At 35.2% G+C, this 19,146-nt stretch overlaps 1 protein-coding gene across 1 annotated transcript in view; it reads left to right on the top strand.

The window, feature by feature from the left end:
- The window catches only part of LOC109688580 (lys-63-specific deubiquitinase BRCC36), a 32,152-nt gene extending 20,646 nt beyond the window's left edge, over positions 1-11,506 (top strand). Inside the window, exons 8-11 of the mRNA XM_074062839.1 lie at positions 5,358-5,489; positions 5,928-5,971; positions 8,977-9,146; positions 10,000-11,506. Coding sequence (XP_073918940.1) covers positions 5,358-5,489; positions 5,928-5,971; positions 8,977-9,128 — 328 coding nt within the window. The 3' untranslated portion in view covers positions 9,129-9,146; positions 10,000-11,506. The remainder of the gene's footprint in view (positions 1-5,357; positions 5,490-5,927; positions 5,972-8,976; positions 9,147-9,999) is intronic.
- Positions 11,507-19,146: the final 7,640 nt, after the last annotated feature.

The raw sequence follows: 19,146 nt of genomic DNA, 5'->3' as shown, positions 1-19,146 counted from the left end.
GGCTGATTATGATTTCGATTTGGATTATGTTGGATCTTAGATCATTTTGGGGAGAGCTAACATCTTACTAATGTCAAGTCTTCCAATCCATGAGCCTGGGTTGGGGTCTTACATTATCTGAACGGTGATTGGGATTTTCAGTATATAGGTATTGTGCATCTTTTTTCAGACTTGTCCCTAAACACTTCATATAATTATAATATTATAAATGCTTTTGAATTAATTTCAATTTCCTGTTGTTCATTGCTACCATATAAAATAGAATTGATTTTTGTGTATTGAGTTTATATCCTATAACCTTGCTAAATTCACTTACTAATTTTTAGTAGCTTTTTTGAAGAGTCCATTGCACAATTTACATAGATGGTCATATTATCTGTGAATAAAAGTAGTTTTACCTCCTACCAGATTGGATGCTTTCTGTTTATTTTTCTTGCCTTATTGTAGAAACTTCTAGTAAATTGCTAGATACAGTTGGAGCAATCATGGTAACTTTTTTCTTAATGTTTGGGAAACATCACTCAGTCTTTCACCATTGTGTATCTGAAGACTTTTCATGCAGTCCCTTTATCAGTTTCAGGAAGTTCCCTCCTATTCCTAGTTTACTGAGTTCCTTTTCCTGTCAAAAATAGATTTTCTCCATGGAATATTTAAAAAGTATTTATTTTATAAACATTTTATATTAGTCATATAACCAATTAAAATACAGAAAACAAATAACTGTCAAAAAATTCCCTTGGCATGCTCTAGCAGTGTCTAAAAAATAGCTGTTGTGTTTTGTCAAATGCTTATGATTTATCTACTGAGCTGATCATAAAGGTTTTTTTTTTTCATTTTTTTAGTCTGTTAATATTGATTGATTTTTGTTGCTTGACTAACTTTATATTCCTGAAATAAACCACATTGATCATGATGACTTATCTATTTTATATAGCTGGATTTGATTTGCTAAAATTTTAATAGGAATTTTTTCATCTATAATAAGGGCTACTTGTAGTTTTCTTGTAAAGTCTTTCTCTGGCTTTGATATCAGAGAAATATTGGCTTCAAATAATTAGATAGTATTTTCTCCTTTTCAATTTTATGAAAGAGTTGGTATAGAATTGATACTATTTCTTCCTTAAATTTATGGTAGAATTCACCATTGAAGCCTTCAGGTTCTGGAGTCTTCTTTGTGGTAAACTTTTTAACTACAAATTTGTTTTATCAAATAGATACAACAATACTCAGATCTATTTCTTCTTGAGCAAGATTTGGTAATTTTGTCTTTCAAGGAGTTTATCCATTTCATGTATATTATTGAATTTATTGACATAACATTGTTAATAATATTTTCTTGTTCTTTTACTATCTGTAAATAATATGGTAATGTTAAATCTCTCATTATATTGGTAATTTTGTCTTTCATCCCTATATCAATGGTTTGTGTCATTTTTTTCTGATAAGTCTAGCTATTGGTTTAACAATTTTACTGAATATCTCGAATCACCTTGCTTTTCTCTCTTTTCTTTTCTAATTATAGTTATCTCCACTTTGATCTCTTTCTACTTACCTTTAGGTTCATTTATTTTTATCCTAGTTTTTTAAGGTAGGTGGAAGTTGATTCCTGTATGTGTTAAGTGCTATAAATTTCCTTCTAACTGCTCATTTAGTTGTATCCCACAGATCTTTATTTTTTTCATTTTTATTTAGTTCAAAATATTTTCTGATTTCCTTTTAGCATCCTTATTGGTCCACAAGTTATTTAGAAGTATATTATTTAGTTTCTAAATTCTTTGAGATTTTTCTGATATCCTTCAATTATTCATTTCTAATTTAATTACACTATACTCAGAAAAATACTTCATATGATTTGAATCTTTTAAATATTCAGAATGTTCTCTATTCTGTACAGGTGAATTTTCAGTGTACATTTGAAAAGGTTAGATATTCTATTTGATGGAATATGCTGTAAATATCAATTAGGCCAAAATTTTTATAGTGTTGTTCAAGATTTTATCCTTGCCGATACTTTTGTGTACTTGTCCTTATTGACAGGGGTATTGAAATCTTCAACTATGATTGTGAATTGTTTCCTCTTTATAGTTCTGTTAGTTTTTGTGTGATATATTTTGAAGCTTTATTGTCATCTGTATTCATGTTTAAGACTGTTTTGTCTCTTTTATAACTTAACCTTTTTGTCACTATGAAATTACCCTGTTTGTCCCAGTTAATATTCTTTGGTCTGAGGTTGACTTTGTCTGCTATTAAGATAACTACACCAACTTTTTTCTTTGAGTATTGTTATCATGATGTGTCTTTTCACTTTTGTCCTATTTGTGGTTTTAAAATTTAAAGTGGGCATAGTTAACATATAGTTGAGTCTGCCTTTTTATTATCCTGTCCAACAATCTCTGTTTTTTAATTGGCATACGGAGATGCTTTAAATTTATGATTATTGATGTGGCTGGGTTTATATTTAACATGTTGCTATTTGTTTTCTATTTGTCTAATCTGATTTTTGTTCATTTTTCTTCTGCCTTCTTTTAAATTGAATACTTTTTTATGATTCTATTTTATCTCCTTTGTAGGCTTATTAGCTGTAATTCTTATGTTAGTTTACTGGTTGCTTTAGGGTTTATTGCAAGGTCACTATATATTGCTAAAGGTTTCCTGCAAGGTAAAATGATACATGCTATAACATACCATTTACATATCAGTCTGCCTTCAGGTGATGTTATAGTAGTTCACATTTAGTATAAGAATTTTGCAGAATTATACTTACATTTCCCCCCCTTGCCTTTGTGCTAGGGTTCTTATACATTTTACTTGTATGTGTGCTATAAAGACATGTTATTACTTTTACTTAAATAGCTATCATTTTGAGAACTTAAATAAGAAAGTTTCTTCATTTCTTTCTATCTGTTATTATTTCTTATTAAAGGACATCTTTTTGATAGTTCTTGTAGTGTAGCTCTGCTGGTAATATGTTCTTTTAATTTTGTATGTCTGAAAAAAGTCTTTGCTTCACCTTCCTCCCTCTGCTCATACTGAGGGTTGAACCCAGAGCCTTGTATATGCCAGGCCAAGCACTCTATCTCTGAGGTACCCCTCCACCCCTGCCCAGTCCTTCACTGTTTTTCTAAACATATTTTCAATGAGGAAAGAACTCTAGATTGCCTTTTATGCTTTTAGAACCATAGACTATTTGATTATAGAATACCATGGTATACTTATTTTCATATGTCCTATAGTTTCATTGAGCTTATTGGACCTATGGATTTTTATGTTATATCAAATTTAGAAAAGTTTTAGGCATTATTTCTATAAATATTTCTCCTTTCCTTTGTGTATTCCAGTTATATGTGTATTTGGCCACTTGATACTGTCTCGCAATTCAGTGGTGCCCTGTTCATTTTTTTCAGTCTTTGTTTTCTGTCTGTGATTTATTTTGTGTAGTTTCTGTCACCATCTTTGAGTTCACTAATCTTTACTTGTGTGACATTTAATTTACAGTTAATACTGTGTATTGTACTTTCATCTTGTGTTGTGGTTTGAATATGTTTGAAATGTTCCCCCACAGCTCTTGTATTGGGGGCTTCGTTGCTAGTTGATTGGCTTTTAGGAAGTGATTAGATTCTGGCCTAGTCAATGGATTAATTCCTTAGTGGATTCAGAATTTGAATACACTATTAGGAAGTGGTAAAACTAAAAGTAGGGGCTGATTGGAGGAAGGAGGTCACTAGGGGTGTGTCTTTGAAGGGTATTCTTGCCCTGTTCCCTTCTTGTCTATCCTTCTCTTTCCTTCCTGGCCACCATGAGGTGAGCAACTCTAGGATCCTGGTCATTGTATAGGTCAGATAGGAGGAGGGAAGTACACAGGCAAAGTACCAGATTTTCTACCATTTTGCTGGAATCCCTTCTTTATATTACACTGGTTTGAGTGTTATAACTTTTCAACTGGTCTACAGAGTTCTTACAAAAGTATTCCAATTCATGTGTCATCTGTGGTCTTCTACTGATTTTTTTCACCCTGGACCCGTAAGTCCTTTTGAAAACTGTTTTCAACTTCTTATTCTATAAGTTTCCTACCCTTTCAAGAAAACTGTCCCCGTCAGGCTCATCTTTCCAGATTTTTCTCTATTCCCAAATTGTTGGCCCTATTATTACTCCTTGTCTTGTAGTTCTCCAGTGACTTCTAGCAGATGCTGTTTTATTTGGTCCAGCTAGTTCTAGTTGCTCTCAGAAGGAGGACTAATCATAACCATCTAGTTCATTAAGTAGAAGCAAAATCTCTTTCATAAGATTTAGATCTGTACCTACTTAGTCTTGAGATTGTAGTTTTCAGTAAGCTGACAGAAGCTCTAGAGGGTTCCTCTAGAAATTTAGGAAGATGTGTGTTTGAACCCAGTACACAGTTGGAGCCATTTCTACCCATGATACCGCCAACAAAGTTTCACACCTTGTTAAGTGAACTAATAGCAAGAGACTGAGGTCTCTTCTTCAATGTTTCTAGAACCATCAGCAATAATAGGTCACTGTATTACTTCAAAAAATATTCAACTCACCTAGCAGCCATGGTATATTCATTCATATGTTCTTCCCTGAGTACTGTGTGTGGAGGGAGAGGAAGGTGCGGTTGTAATTCCACATCATTTGTGTTCCATCTAGGTTGTGGTTTGGAGCCTAGACACTTTGCTGGGTAGGAAGAGAGAGCAGGGAACTAGATATTATTCTGCTTTTACCACCATGTTCCAATGGGGCCTCATAGTGCAAGGCCCTGCAACCTGAATTCTTCACTGGGTACACTGATGGAGTTTAGATATATTGGGGATGTGAAGATTATAGAGATAGTTTGGTTGACCTTAGTAGTAACAAACATATCTTTTTCTCTTGCTCTAGCATGAAACTGCAAGTATATATGAATTTCTTACCTATTTTCCCCACAGGAGAGAATGAAGCATGAGGGCTACTGGTAAACACTGAGTTAGAACAAGTAAGCATTTATGTGAATAATTCCATCTACATAATGAAGCGATGGAGTCATTGAAGAGTACAGTTCTTCTTCCCCAGGCTTTGTGATCAATTTGTTCAATTCACTGGCAACTCCCTGACTGAAAACAATATTAGTTAGCTATTTTCCTTACCCAGATAGTGGGGAATAAAGGGCCTTTGGAGCTCCCAAAGACTTCTGTTGTATTTGTAGGAATGGATTAAAGATTCTCCTCAGATGAACCCAGTTTGAAATTGAACCACTTAATGAATTATAGGAATGTTTAATCTTTGAAGCACTCCGTATTCCAAAGTTTCAATTAAAACTATAGAGAACTTTGATTATAACTAAGATTAAAAACTGGCCTAAACTGCTTATTTTTCAGGTATGAGAGAATTGAAATCCCAATCCATATTGTTCCTCATGTCACCATTGGGAAAGTGTGCCTTGAATCAGCAGTAGAGCTGCCCAAGATTCTGTGCCAGGAAGAACAGGACGCATATAGGAGGATTCACAGGTAGAGACTTTGTGCCTCTTTTGTGTTCCTCACACTGTGTGATAACAATCTCTTTAATATTTTTCCCCCCTGATAAACTTTGAATCCTTCAAGGGAAAGCATACTTTCTTTTTTGTTTGTGAAATCAGGGTAAACTGCAACATCTTTGTAGCCCTGGTGAAAGTACTGTGTATACACAATCAGTGTATATTATATCAAGGCTTCAGTGAGTCATTAATTTAAAAACTATTTTTTGAGTTATTTTTTGGAATTTTTGAATAAAATCGTGTCCCTAAAATCAATATAAAAGTTAACAGCAATTGGATCATAAACCATACATATTCATCTAATCCTATTGGCAAAGGTTTGGTGTAATTTTTGTTATAGGCCATGACCATTTTGTTTTTCGATTTCAGTGATACTTTGCTACAAACATTAACTGGTTTTTTCCCTCTTTAGCCTTACACATCTGGACTCAGTAACCAAGATTCACAATGGCTCAGGTAATATATTATTGTTTTTTAGTATAGGCAGTAATCTCTGAAATACTCACCTTATAGAAGCAAATTCAGTTTAAGTTATTGAATTGATATGTACAAGTTGTTTTTGAGTTTCCTTTCCCAATAGCTTTACTGATTCTACTACTAACATTTATTTTGAACCCTTGAATAAAATGCCACCGAGTGTAAGATAGGAGAAAGACTGGAAAAGCTTTATGACAGACCTGTTCAGTGGTATGCTGGCATATGCTTAACAACTACCTCTCAGGGAATAGGGAGGGCTCTAATTTATTGTGTTTGTCAGTTTCCATGTTATAATAGCATGCCAGCTAAAAAATAAGCTGGTTCTAGTGCATTAGTATCAGCCTATTATGGTGGGGGTTGAAAAAAAGAGGCAGATAAAAGAGAAAAAATGAGAAAGGAGGTATTTTCAGGTCAAGAAATAAAGAAGGAATTCCTGTACAATGCTAAGGAGCAAATATCTCAGTACAGTATGCATACTAATTCACTTTTCCCTAACATATACACCTCCCCAGCTATACTTATTATCTGAATAACCCTGACTCATCAGCAATTCCATACAGTCTTCCCCATTTACTGGCTAAGTCACCAGTGAGTAAGAAGGGGAAGCTTTCAAATGTGCCATGAAATTATTTTGTGAAAAAAAGAAGGGAGACATGGCTTGGTATATCTCTCCCATCATTTCTATTGGAAAATAAAACATGACAAAGAATTGGTAATATATGATTTATAACTATACTCTAAAGCCACAGTAATAAGTATAGTAATAGCTCAAAAGTAAACAGATCAGTGAGACTGAACAAAGCCCAGAGATAGGCCAATGTATATGTAAGAAACTTTCAAATTAATGAAAACAAGGGATAGATCATTTGCTAAATAATGACAATTCATTTGTTTATATTTAAGATTTTATAATTAAATATGGTACAACCACTTTGGAAAAGAAGTTGGCAATTAAAATTACCTATGTCCCACTAGTTCTTCTCCTAGGCATATACCCAAAAGAACTGAAGACAGGCTTTCAAACAAAAATCGAACACAAATATTCCTAGCAGCATTGTAGTTTCTCACCACTAAACTGGTAGGTAGCTTAGAAGCCAAAATTTTGACTGTGTGCTCAGGGCATCAGGCCTAATCTTCAGCACTTTCAGATAGAAGAAAACTAACTGGAGTCTCTTATAATCCTTTGTGTATGGATTGGTGTTATATGTGGTTTGAGGACAGGACTCATCAAGGGTTAGCTGTCCACTTTGGTGCTGCTCTCACCTTAGAAGCTTCACTTCTTTGTATACTGAAAGCCACTGCTGGCTGCACAGAGCTTTGTAGTCTGTGGACCAAACAAGTTCCCACTTCCTGTGCAGGCCCCCAGTTTGTGTCCTAGGGGCAGCAAGTATACAAGCCTAGTGGTGTTCCCCAAATACATTGGATAATGGGGGAACAAACAGAGCACTGAGTTCTGCAGTGTTGATGGAGAACCAAGGGACTTAGGTGCTCTGCCTGCAGGTCTCTGTTTTCACACTCCATGGAATGTGGAGGCGAGGGGATATCATATCCTACCCAGCTCCTGTGCTCAGAGCTCTCATCCCAGACAGACTACTGATACATGAACAACCTGGATAAATCCCAACAGCATATGCCAGGTGAAAGATGCATCTCATGAAAAGCTGCATAGTGTATAGTTCCAAATTCAAGAAGAGGCAAAACTAATTTAGGGTTGCAGCAAGTGGTTCTGTAACAGCTTGGGGCTGGCATGTGAAGGCAAAGGGAACTGTGGAAGGATTTCTTTGGGGTGACAAAAATGGTCTGTATCTTAACTAGAGGTGGTTACATGGGCTATACAGTTTTTAAAATCCATTGCACTGTATATTTTAAATTGGTTCATTTTACTGTCTGTAAGGTACACCCCAATGAAGCTCATTTTAAAAGTTAAAAAAAATAGGAAGAAAGTGTAGGAGAATATTTTTCAAAGTTTAGACAGGTAATGGCCTAAGTATAATCTGAAATCCTGAACTCATAAAAGATTGACTAAATAAAAACTAAACACTTTATGGGTCCCTACAAAAAAATGAAGTGTTGTAGGAGTAAGATAAAGTTAACAGTTTTTTTCACCCTGTGGCAAAGGTTACATTGAGAAATAATAATGATGAGGATATAAGTTTTAAAACTTATTATCCAGTATCTTCTAGCAATTCCACTTGATTGTAGTCTTTATATAATAGGAAAAATTTTGATGCCACTTAGATGTCCCAGCTTATTAAATTGGTGCATCCATTAAGATGATTATTTATATTAATAATATTTTCTTCCTTCAGAAGGAAAACTAAGTGATTTTTTTTTGTTGACACAGAAAGATGTCTATGACATATTGTTACATGGAGAAAAAGTAACAGCCAAAGTGCATGTTACCTATATCTGGGAAGATGCTTCACAGTATTACAGTATTCCTCTCAATAAGTCATGTATTATGAGAGACAAAAACATTTCCATTAGGCAGAATTTGTTTTAAAAGCATGTCATAGAATCTTTGTCTCACCATGAAGCTGAACATTTACAGTAAAGCCTGAAAGATAACTCCCCTACTCTTCATTCCCCTTTTTTTCTCATTTTAAAAGAGGACCTCTCAGGTAAGTTGAATTAATGTATTTATTTATTTATTCAATATATAGAACATTTGACATACAGATTTTTAGCATTCTAGTAGTTATTTACAGTGTGGGAAGGTCTGAAGGGCTGGGGGAAGGAACCTTTCTGTGATTTCTGGGTTGTTCAAAATGGCCTCAGAATAGGTATTTGCTTTTCTCAGCCCTTCTGCCTTTCCCCTAGTTGGCCATAGAAAATCATTTACCAACCCTATTTATTGCACTTTTTTCTCCTTAGTCCTCCTTTTTTCTGTGCTCACAACTGAGGTACTGTTGGTGGTGGAGTGGGAACATGCCAGTGGGCATTGCTTTTCCACAGTTATCTCACCCATGTTTTTCCTACTGAAGTGTTTACCAAGAATCTGTGCAGTCAGATGTCAGCAGTCAGTGGACCTCTCCTACAGTGGTTGGAGGACAGACTGGAGCAAAACCAACAGCATTTACAAGAGTTACAGCAAGAAAAGGAAGAGCTTATGGAAGAACTTTCCTCCTTAGAATAAAGCAGAACACAAAATGGGGTAATTTTTTTTCAATTTATATACTGAACACTGTTCAAAACTACACACAACTCATAGTTCAGCAGACAATGGAGCAGTACTTTTTATATTCTAGTGAAAAAATTTTATGCATGCAATAAACATATCTTCCTAAAAATTTTACAAGAGCTTATCCAGCTCTTCTACCTATAGCTGGCCTACATAGAACAAAATGATTAAAACAGAATATGGAAGTTATTTTTTAAGGTTATTGGAGGTACACTGGCAGAGGATATCTGGCAATAAAATGTCTGATGGGGGTATATTTTAAATGTTTGTTTTTCCTTTTTAAAACATGGAAGCGTTTGTTTTTGTTTTCATATACATCCATCCCCTATATAAGCTAAAGGTAGCAGAGTATTTAATGTTTCTCTTTTGTAGTTGTATGCTTATGTTGGACAATTAATGATAAGTGCACTAGGATTAGTGGTAGTTTAGGTAACTCATTGGGAAGCATATGTTTCATGTCATCCTTCTTGATCTCTGAAATATGTATTCTGAGATAGTTACCAAATATTGAATCTATGTGGGTGCTCTTTTTAACCAAACAAATGAGTTCTAGCATATTTGACTCTGAAGCAAATTCCTACTGAGCAAACCTTATATATCTAGGAATTTTTGTTACAATATAAATGTTTGTTTCCAGAAACATTTAGGATTTAAGATGTAATAAAATTCATGCTTTCAAAATTCCAGAACTACTTGCATCAGACTCACTGATACAGAGGTATTCTTATATTTGAAAACCACTACTCTTTCTTGGGCATATGAAATGTAAATGCTATATTTCCCCAAATTCCCCTCACCAAAGTTCTCTTTTTTTCTTTTCCTATAGGACAGATGAAAATACCCAGCACAAAATTAATTAAGCTGAATCAATTTTGATGAACAAAAAGTTGGAGGGCTCACATTACCCAACTTCAAGACTTACCATAAAGTTAAAGTAATCAGGTGTTGCAGAGGGTTAGACACATAGTTCAATGGAACAGAAATGAGAACCCAGATATAGACCCATATAAATATACCCAACTAATGGAATAACTTAATTGGATAAAAACAATTCAATGGAGAAAGGGTAGCCTTTTTAACAAATCATGCTGAAGCAATTAAGTACCCATAAGTAAAAAAAAAGAACCTCCAACTTAAACATCACATCTTCTATGAAAGTTACCTCAAAATGTACCATGGATTAAAATGTAAAGTATAAAACTTTTTTTAAAATATCATAGGAGAAAAATCTCCGGGAGACAAGTTCTTGGATACACAATTTGTAAGGAAAAAAAAGTTTGTAAATTGGGCTTCATCAAAATTAAAATCTTTTATTTAGAAAAAAAAAGAAGAACAAGAAAAGACATGCTACAGACTGAGAGAAATTATTTACAAACCATATAGTATCTGATCAATGTGGAAAGCAGAAGGTTCTCAAAACTCAACAATAAGAACCAATCCAATTAGGAAATGAGCAAAAGATGTGTGTGAGTAGACATTTCAATGAAGAGGATATATATCACAAGTAATCACATGAGATTTCATAAGTCATAAGGAATGCAAATTAAAACCATAATGAGATATGACTTACGTACTTATCATAATGGCTATAGTGAAAATACCAAATACTATGGAGGATACAAAATAATTTTTCATACATTGGTGAAAGGAATGTAAAATAGTACATCCACTCTGGAGAAGAGTTTGGAAATTTCTTATGAAGTTAAACAACCTGGCAGTTGCACTCCAGGACATGTATGCCAGAAAAATGAAAACCTGTGGTTGCTCAAAATTTTTCATAGCAGCTTTATTTCTAATAGCAAGAACCTGGAAACAAAGCAGATGTCCTGCAGTGGGTAAATGGTTAAATTATCCTACCATGCAATACTACTCTGCAATGAAAAAGAACAGACTGCTAATACATACAACTTAGGTGGACCTGGGGGTTATTATGGTAAGTGAAAAAAAAGTCAACCTGAAAAGGTCACATACTGTATGATTGCATTTATATAACATTATTGAAATAGCAAAATTGTAGGAATTAAGAACACATTCATGGTTGCCAGGGACAGGATGGGGTGTGGCATATGTATAACTATGTATGGATGATGCAAAGAGTTCCTTTGTGCTGATGAAATAGTCTTATTTCTTGATTGTAGTATTGAGTATGTGAATCGATACCTGTGTTAAAATTGTATAGATCAATATGTACACAAATGAAGCATGTAAAATCTGGTGAAACTGAATAAAGTCTGTAGTCTGCTTAGCAGTATTATACCATGTACTAATTTCACAATTTCCTATAAGTCTATAATTATTGCAAAATAAAAACTTGTAGGTTTTAAAGAAGAAAATGGGAGCTCGGCTTTTCAGGATAAGAGACATTTTTTTTACAAACATGGAAAAAGAAGGAAGGATCAAATGAACCCTCTGGTATTGGATTGAAAAAAACACCTGTGTATGTATCTGTATTTACAGAGAAATAGTAAAATGTCTTTGTATACATACATACAGTTCCTAGCTCTGTCCACTAAGAGGGACTACAAGTAACACCCCAGTTTCTATGAGCACACCTACCACCAAGGTGCTGGTTGTCAAATACTATTCTCCACTAAAAGTGTAATAGAATTTGGTAGGCCAGAAAGAAATCTGCACATTTCTTTGATCAAATTTACCTTGTCCATATTACTCTTTCTTAACTCCCCCCATGTTTAAAAAGTTTTACTGACCTTTGATTTCTTTCTTCAAGAAATTTCTTTCTTGTTAGAATTTGGCAATGAGTACTTCTAATCCTGGGCTCTTCTTTTCTGGGAGACTGTATTATTGCTTCAATTTCCTTTCTCATTATAGATCTGTGTAAGTGGTTAATATCCTCTGAGGTCAATTGAGATAGTCATGTGTATCTAGAAATTTATTCATTTCTTCTATATTTTCCAGTTTATTAGAATATAAGTTTTAGAAGTATTCTCTAATGATCCTTTGAATTTCATAAGTATTTGTTGTGATGTCCCCCTTTTCATCTCTAATTTTACTAATTTGGGTCTTCTCCCCACTTCTTTTCATTAGTTTTGCATGGTTTTGTCAAGCTTGCTATCTTTTCAAAGAACCAAGTCTTTGTTTCGTCGATTCTTTCTATTTTTTTAGTATCCATTTTATTACTTTCTGCCCTGACCTATATTATTTTTTTCCATCTGTTGCTTTTGGGTTTGGTTCATTCTTAGAAGTTTTTATGTGAAAGCTCTCTGATTTCTTACTGTAGGCACTCACAGCTATAAACTTTCCTCTTAGCACTGCCTTTGCTGTGTCCCAAAGGTTCTGATAAGTTGTGTTTTCCTTTTTGTTTGAGTCTAAGAAATTTTTTAATTCTAGCCACTAATTTCTTGAACAACCCAAAAGTGATTGCTCAGTCTCCATATGTTTTTGAATATTTTCTTTTGCTATTGATTTCTAGTTTTATTCCATTGTGGTCTGATAAAATACAACAGGTTATTCTATTTTGTTATATCTGTCAAGACTTGTTTTATGTCCTAAAATATCTATTTTGGAGAAAGTTCCATGGGCTACTGAGAAGAATGTATGTTATGTGCTCATTTGGTTGATGTCTGTTAAGTCCATTTGATCTAGAGTGTCATTTGCTTTGGAGGTTTCTTTGTTGATTTTTTTGGGGGGTTCTGGATGACCTGTTTGTGAGGGTAGGATATTGAAGTCACCCACTGTTATTTTGTTGGGATTTGTCCATGCTTTTATGTCTAGTCATGTTTGTTTAATGAAACTGGATGCGCCAACATTTGGTGTATATGTGTTTACAATTACTGTCTACTCTTGATGGATTGTTCTCTTTATCAATAGGAAGTGACCGTCTTTGTCTCTTCTGACTAATTTTGTCTTGAAGTCCGCTTTGTCAGATATGAGCAAAGGTACTCCTGACTTTTGTACTCCATTTATAGCTACTCCTCACTTTTGGACTCCATTTGCCTGGAAAACCTTTTTCCATTTTTTTCACTTTAAGCCTTTGTCTTTGTCAGTGAGGTGCATTTCCTGTAGGCAACAATTTGTTGGATCTTATTTTTTAATTCAACTGCCAGTCTGTTTTGAAAATTGAGACCATTAACATTCAGAGTTACTATTGAAAGGTATGTGGTAATTGTTATTATGCTGGGATTTTTTTTTTTATCATGTTTGGTTCTTTCGTTTTCTTTTTTTTTTTCTTTTATTATTCATATGTGCATAAGGCTTGGGTCATTCTTCCCCCTGCCCCCACTCCCTCCCTTACCACCCACTCCACCCCCTCCCGCTCCCCCCCTCAATACCCAGCAGAAACTATTTTGCCCTTATTTCTAATTTTGTTGTAGAGAGAGTATAAGCAATAATAGGAAGGAACAAGGGGTTTTGCTGGTTGAGATAAGGATAGCTATACAGGGCATTGACTCACATTGATTTCCTGTGCGTGGGTGTTACTTTCTAGGTTAATTCTTTTTTTAAATTTTTTTGGTAGTACTGGGTTTTGAACTTAGGGCCTCATGCTTGCTTGGCAGCCACTCTACCACTTGAGCCACTCTGACAGCCTGGTTCTTTCATTTTCTTATTGACTAATTAGTGAGGTTTATTCTTTCCCATATTTTTCTGATTGCATTTATCTTCCTCTTCTGTGTAGGATTCTTTTAAGTATCTTCTGCAGTGTTGGCTTACTGGTTATGAATTCCTTTAATTTTGGTTTATTATGGAAGTTTTTTATTTCTCCTTCAATTATGAAGGGGACCTTTGCTTGACACAGTAAACTTAGTTGACAATTACTTTCTTTCAGTGCTTAAAATATATCCTTGTTTTAGAATTTCTGTTGATATCTGTAGTTATTCTGATGGGTTTGCCTTTATTGATGACTTGGTCCTCTTCTCTTGTAGCTTTCAATATTCTTTCCTTATACTGTATATTTAATATCAAACTGTAATGTCTTCAAGAGGTCATAGTTTGGGGCCAGCCTGGGCCAGAAATTCACTAGATTCGATCTCAACCAAGAGCTGTGTGTGGTGGCAGGTGCCTGTCTTGAAAACATTATCCTTACTGGAAATAGCCAGACAAAAAAGTCCATATGGTGTATTATTCCATTTATATGAAATGTCCAGATGAGCAAATCCATAGAGATAGACAATGGATCAGCATTTGCCAAGAGGTATAAGGAGGGGGTATAGAGGGATGATGGTTAAAAGGTACAGGTTTCTTTTAAAGTTGAGTATGTAATATCATACATAGTTGCACGATTCTCTGAGTATCCTAAAAAGAAAACATTAAAATTAAATACTTCACTTTATGTGGGCAAATTGTGTTGGATGAAAAATACATATCAATAGAGCTACTTTTTTAAAAGACCAAAAAAGAAACTTCCCTGCAGAACTAACTTGCCTCTTCTACTCTGCGCTTTACTCCCTTTGTTCCTAAGAAGATAAAATGGACTCTTAGTTTGCTGGCACTTGCTGTTGTAGTGTCTGATTTTGTATTTTAGAAAACAGACTAGAGGTGTAGCTCAGTGGTAGAATGCTTGCCTGACAGGCTCAAGGCTCTGGGTTGCATCACCAGCACTTAAAAAAAAAAAAAACAAGTTTCTTTTAGAATTTGGACAAAATGTGCAATAAAGATTGTTTTAAAATTAATACTGTGAGTGAAGTTTGGGGCAATTGTATTTGTTGTGAAAATGTGTAGCTGGATCTTTTTTAAAAAAGCTATAATATTTACCAAAAAGTTGGCCAATTTGTTTTAGGAGAAATAGGGTTTGACCCCTTGACCTATGGTGGTGCCTCACTATGGTTAAGGCTTTTTCAGGTTACAATGTTGATACTTTAGTCTAATCAGCTGGGTCTAATTGTACAATTGAGATCCTTGAAGCTAATCTGCATTATGCTCTATGTGATGGACATATATACCCTTGTGCTTATGCTGATGTAGTGATGAGTTATCAATGGTGTTCTCAAGGAAAAAATGATGGCTGGACAAGAGCACCTTAGACTGGTGGGACTAAGGTAATACAGAGATCTTTATCTCCCTTTCTCTTTCCTAGGAGCTTTGGTACACTGAATTTCTAGACATGCTTATGCCTGGTTACCTAAAGAACACCCTACCTCAAATGACCAGCAGGAAGTTTATGGCAATGTGTTATTCCTCATTACCATTAACATTAGAGACTATAGGCCAGTTTTTGTGTGGCAAGGTAGTATAAGCCTGACATTCACAAAGGAAGTTGTAGCTGAGTTGGGGTCAAGGTCTAATTCTATTAAGTTTTTGTACAAAAGAGGTTTTTATTTTTATTTTCTAGGAAGTTAATCTGCAGTGGAGTTAACTCCTTGAGTTAGCAGCTGCTGCAATGTTTCCAACAATCCTTAAATTAAGAATCTTTGTTCACCAGCCATCAAGCTGAAAGTGTGGGTTAAACTGTCCAAGTGTCCTGCAGCAAGAGACTAGTGGTCCCTTCCCCAAATTCTGATCTGGGGTTTAAAGTGTGCTTTCCCCCACTGGCTAGGACTACTCCCCTCCTTCCACAGCCACATAATAGGTGTGTCCAGTCTCAGCAGTCACTTCACCCTTTTATAGTTATATTCTCATCACATGTCTGATGTGTGGCCCATGCCAGGACCAATACAAGGGTCACCACCTCATATCCATGATCATTATCATCAATGTACATAACCACCCAAAACCCAGCAACCACAGCCATATGGTAAATGAAGCACATTAGACTCATCTAGCCCTGGCTTCTTTTTGGTACTATTAAATTCCAGTAGCCCAAGATCTTAGATATAAGCAGGGAGAAACAAAGGTAGAGTGAGAAGGATTGGTTAGGTAGTTTGGATCTCTTAATAGCCAGTCTAAGCTTTTCCTCCTTATCTATCTTATAATTAAACATTACACTTTGATAGGAGGTATTCTGTAGAATCGCCACATTTATACCCCAAACTGACTATCCCAAGTGTCTGGTGTGTTGGAATCTGAGCCTTGGTCATCCAATTTTTTTTTTCAGTTAACCATTTGAATCCATGACATCTTTCAATAGTGTCTCTTGCCTGGGCAGCACGGATCTGATCAATGAGTGGATTCCACATTGCAAAAATGTAGTGAAATTATAACAATTGGACAAACTGGGTGAAAGATATATAGGAGTTTATGCTGTTTTTCCAACTTACTGGTAGGTTTAAAATTATAACATGATTTTAGCATCTACATATAGTGCACATGTGTTTGCAAGGTTAGAAAAGAACCGACTACCTCTGGTGCTTAAGATTAAGACCACAGAGAAAGACTTATTGTGAACTTACTTTGAAATATTCTGTAAGCTAGTTTTGAATTTCAACAATGAGCATGTATTACTTCCCTAATACAAAATTAAAACAAAATTTCCAATTTCAAAAGCACAAAAGCAATATAATAAAGGAAACTTGGAAAATATAAAGAGAAACAAACGTAATATAATACAATAGCTATCATGTTTCATAGTCCTTTTTTGTTCTTTTAATTTCTGTTTTCATCCAGCTGTAGTATTAGTGTATCTTATAGTTTTGCATGTGGATTTTTTCATTAGGCATAATACTAAAAATTTTGTATGGTGCATAGATTTCATAATTGTCTTTTATTTTTCAATACTAGCGGGGTTTTGAGCCCAGGGACTTGTGCTGCTAGGCAAACACACTACCACTTGAGCCATGCCTCTAGCCCTTTTTGCTTTAGGTTGTTTTTGAGATAGGGTCTTACTTTTTGCCTGGGGCCTGCCTCAGACTGTGATCCTCTTACCTATGCTTCCTGTGTAGCACACCACCACAACCAGCTTGTTTTGTTGAGATGAGGTCTCGCTGCCCAGGCTGGTCTTATATTACAATCCTCCTGATCTCCACCTCCTGAGTATCTGGGATTATAGGTATAAATTCATAATTACCATTTTAAATAGTATCTTACTATTCTATCTGGTGTTGTACAGGCTCATGGTTTAATCACTAAACAAAGAAAATCAAGCCCTGAGAAGAAGGAGATCTCATTTCTAGAGTTATCACATTATAACATTTCAGATGTCCAGTTTTTAACAAAAAATTATGATGCCTGCAAGGAACCAAGAAAGTATATCTCACTGAAAGGAAGAGGAGGAAGCAGAGGAGAGAAAAAATAATAGAAACTGACTCAGACAAAGCCCAGGCCTTGGATTTACTCAACAATCTAATTCAATATTTGTAAATACGCTTAAAGAGCAAAAGGAATAAGGAACTAAAGTTAAAAATACAATAGAAAAAAATTTTAAGGCTGAAAAGTACAATAATTGAAATGAAAAATTCATTTTAGAAGCTCAACAGATTTGAACAGGCAGGAGAAAGAATCAATAAATTTGAAAAATAGGTCAATGCATTAGTCAGTTTTCCATTACTGTGACAAATACCAGAGAAAAATCACCTTAAAGAGGAAAGTTTACTTTGGCTTGTGGTTTCAGAGGATTCAGTCAGTGGTTGCTTGGCTCCTTGGCTTTTAGGTTTATGGTAAGGTAGAACATTGTGGTGGAAAACACATAGTGGAGCAAAGCTGCTCACCTCGTGTGGCTGGGAAGCAGAAAGAGAGAGGAAGGGGGCCAGGCAAAATAGACCTACTTCAAAGTCTTGTTCCCAGTGACCTACTTCCTCCAACGAGGCCCCACCTCCTAAACTTTCCACTGCCTTCCAATAGCCCATTACGTTGTGAATCCATAAATGGATTCATCCATGTCATCCATGTATGAGGTCAGAGCCTCCATGATCCAATCACCTTATGTCCCACCTCTGAGCACTGCTGCATCACAGACCAAGCCTTCCACGCATGAGCTTTTGGAGGGCATTTCAGATCCAAACCTTGACAATCATATGAGTCTGATAATCATAAAGAAAAAAGAATGAATAAAAATGAACATAGTCTCAGATACCTGTGGGACACTATCAAGTATAGCAACATACATGTAATGGGAGTTCTAGCTAAAGAGAAGAATAAGGGCATAAAGAACTGATGGCTGAAAACTTCCCAAATTTGATGAAAGCTATAAACCTGTGCATTTAAGAAAAAGAAATTCAAACAATTCCAATGAGGGTAAATTCAAAGGGATCTACGTCTAGACACATCATAGAATGTCTAAAGCCAATGAAAGAATCTTGAAAGCTGCAAGAGAAAAATGAATCATCACATACAAGGGCCTCTGAATAATATTGAGAGATGAGTCGTCATCAGAAACCATAATGACCAGAATGCAGTGGGATGATATATTCAAAGTGCAGGAAAAAAAATGTTTATGAACAATTCTATATGTAGGAAAATTATTCTTCAAAAATAAAGGTAAGATGACATTCCCAGAGAGAAATAATTTGCCATCTCAGATCTATCTTACAAGAACTACTAAAGACAGTCCTCTAGGCTTAAATGAAAGGACACTAGACAGTAACTCAAACCCACATAAAGAATAAAGATCAAGCTGGGCACTGGTGGCTTATGCCTGTCATCCTAGCTACGCAGGAGGCAGAGATCAGGAGGATTGCAGTTCGAAGTCAGAGCACAAAAAGCTAAACCTTATCTCAAGACTACCCTGCACAAAAAGGGTCTGATGATTTGGCTCAAGTAGAAAGCCTGCCTACCAAGTGTGAGGCCCTGAGTTCAAACCCCAGTGCCACCAAAACAAATTATCAGTGATGAAGGTAACTATGTGGATAAATGTTTTTAAAATGCAGTATTTTTTGCTTATGATACTTCTACCCTATTTATAAAACAGCTACATGAAAAATAATTATAGAATGTGTTGATAATCATATACTGTAAAATACTCAATTTTTATGACAATAGCTCAGAAGAGTAGGGAAGGGGACTGGGCTGTATTGGAGCAAAGTTTTTATATAACATTGAAATGGAATGACATTAAAATTAAATGATTTTAAGTTAAGATGTTATTTTTTTATTATTCATATGTTCATACAATGTTTGGGTCATTTCTCCCCCCTGCCCCCACCCC

The sequence above is a fragment of the Castor canadensis genome, chromosome X, assembly GCF_047511655.1.
Source record: "Castor canadensis chromosome X, mCasCan1.hap1v2, whole genome shotgun sequence".
Classification (NCBI taxonomy): domain Eukaryota; kingdom Metazoa; phylum Chordata; class Mammalia; order Rodentia; family Castoridae; genus Castor; species Castor canadensis.
Note: the sequence above shows the minus strand (reverse complement) of the source record. Positions and strands in the feature narration are given on the sequence as shown.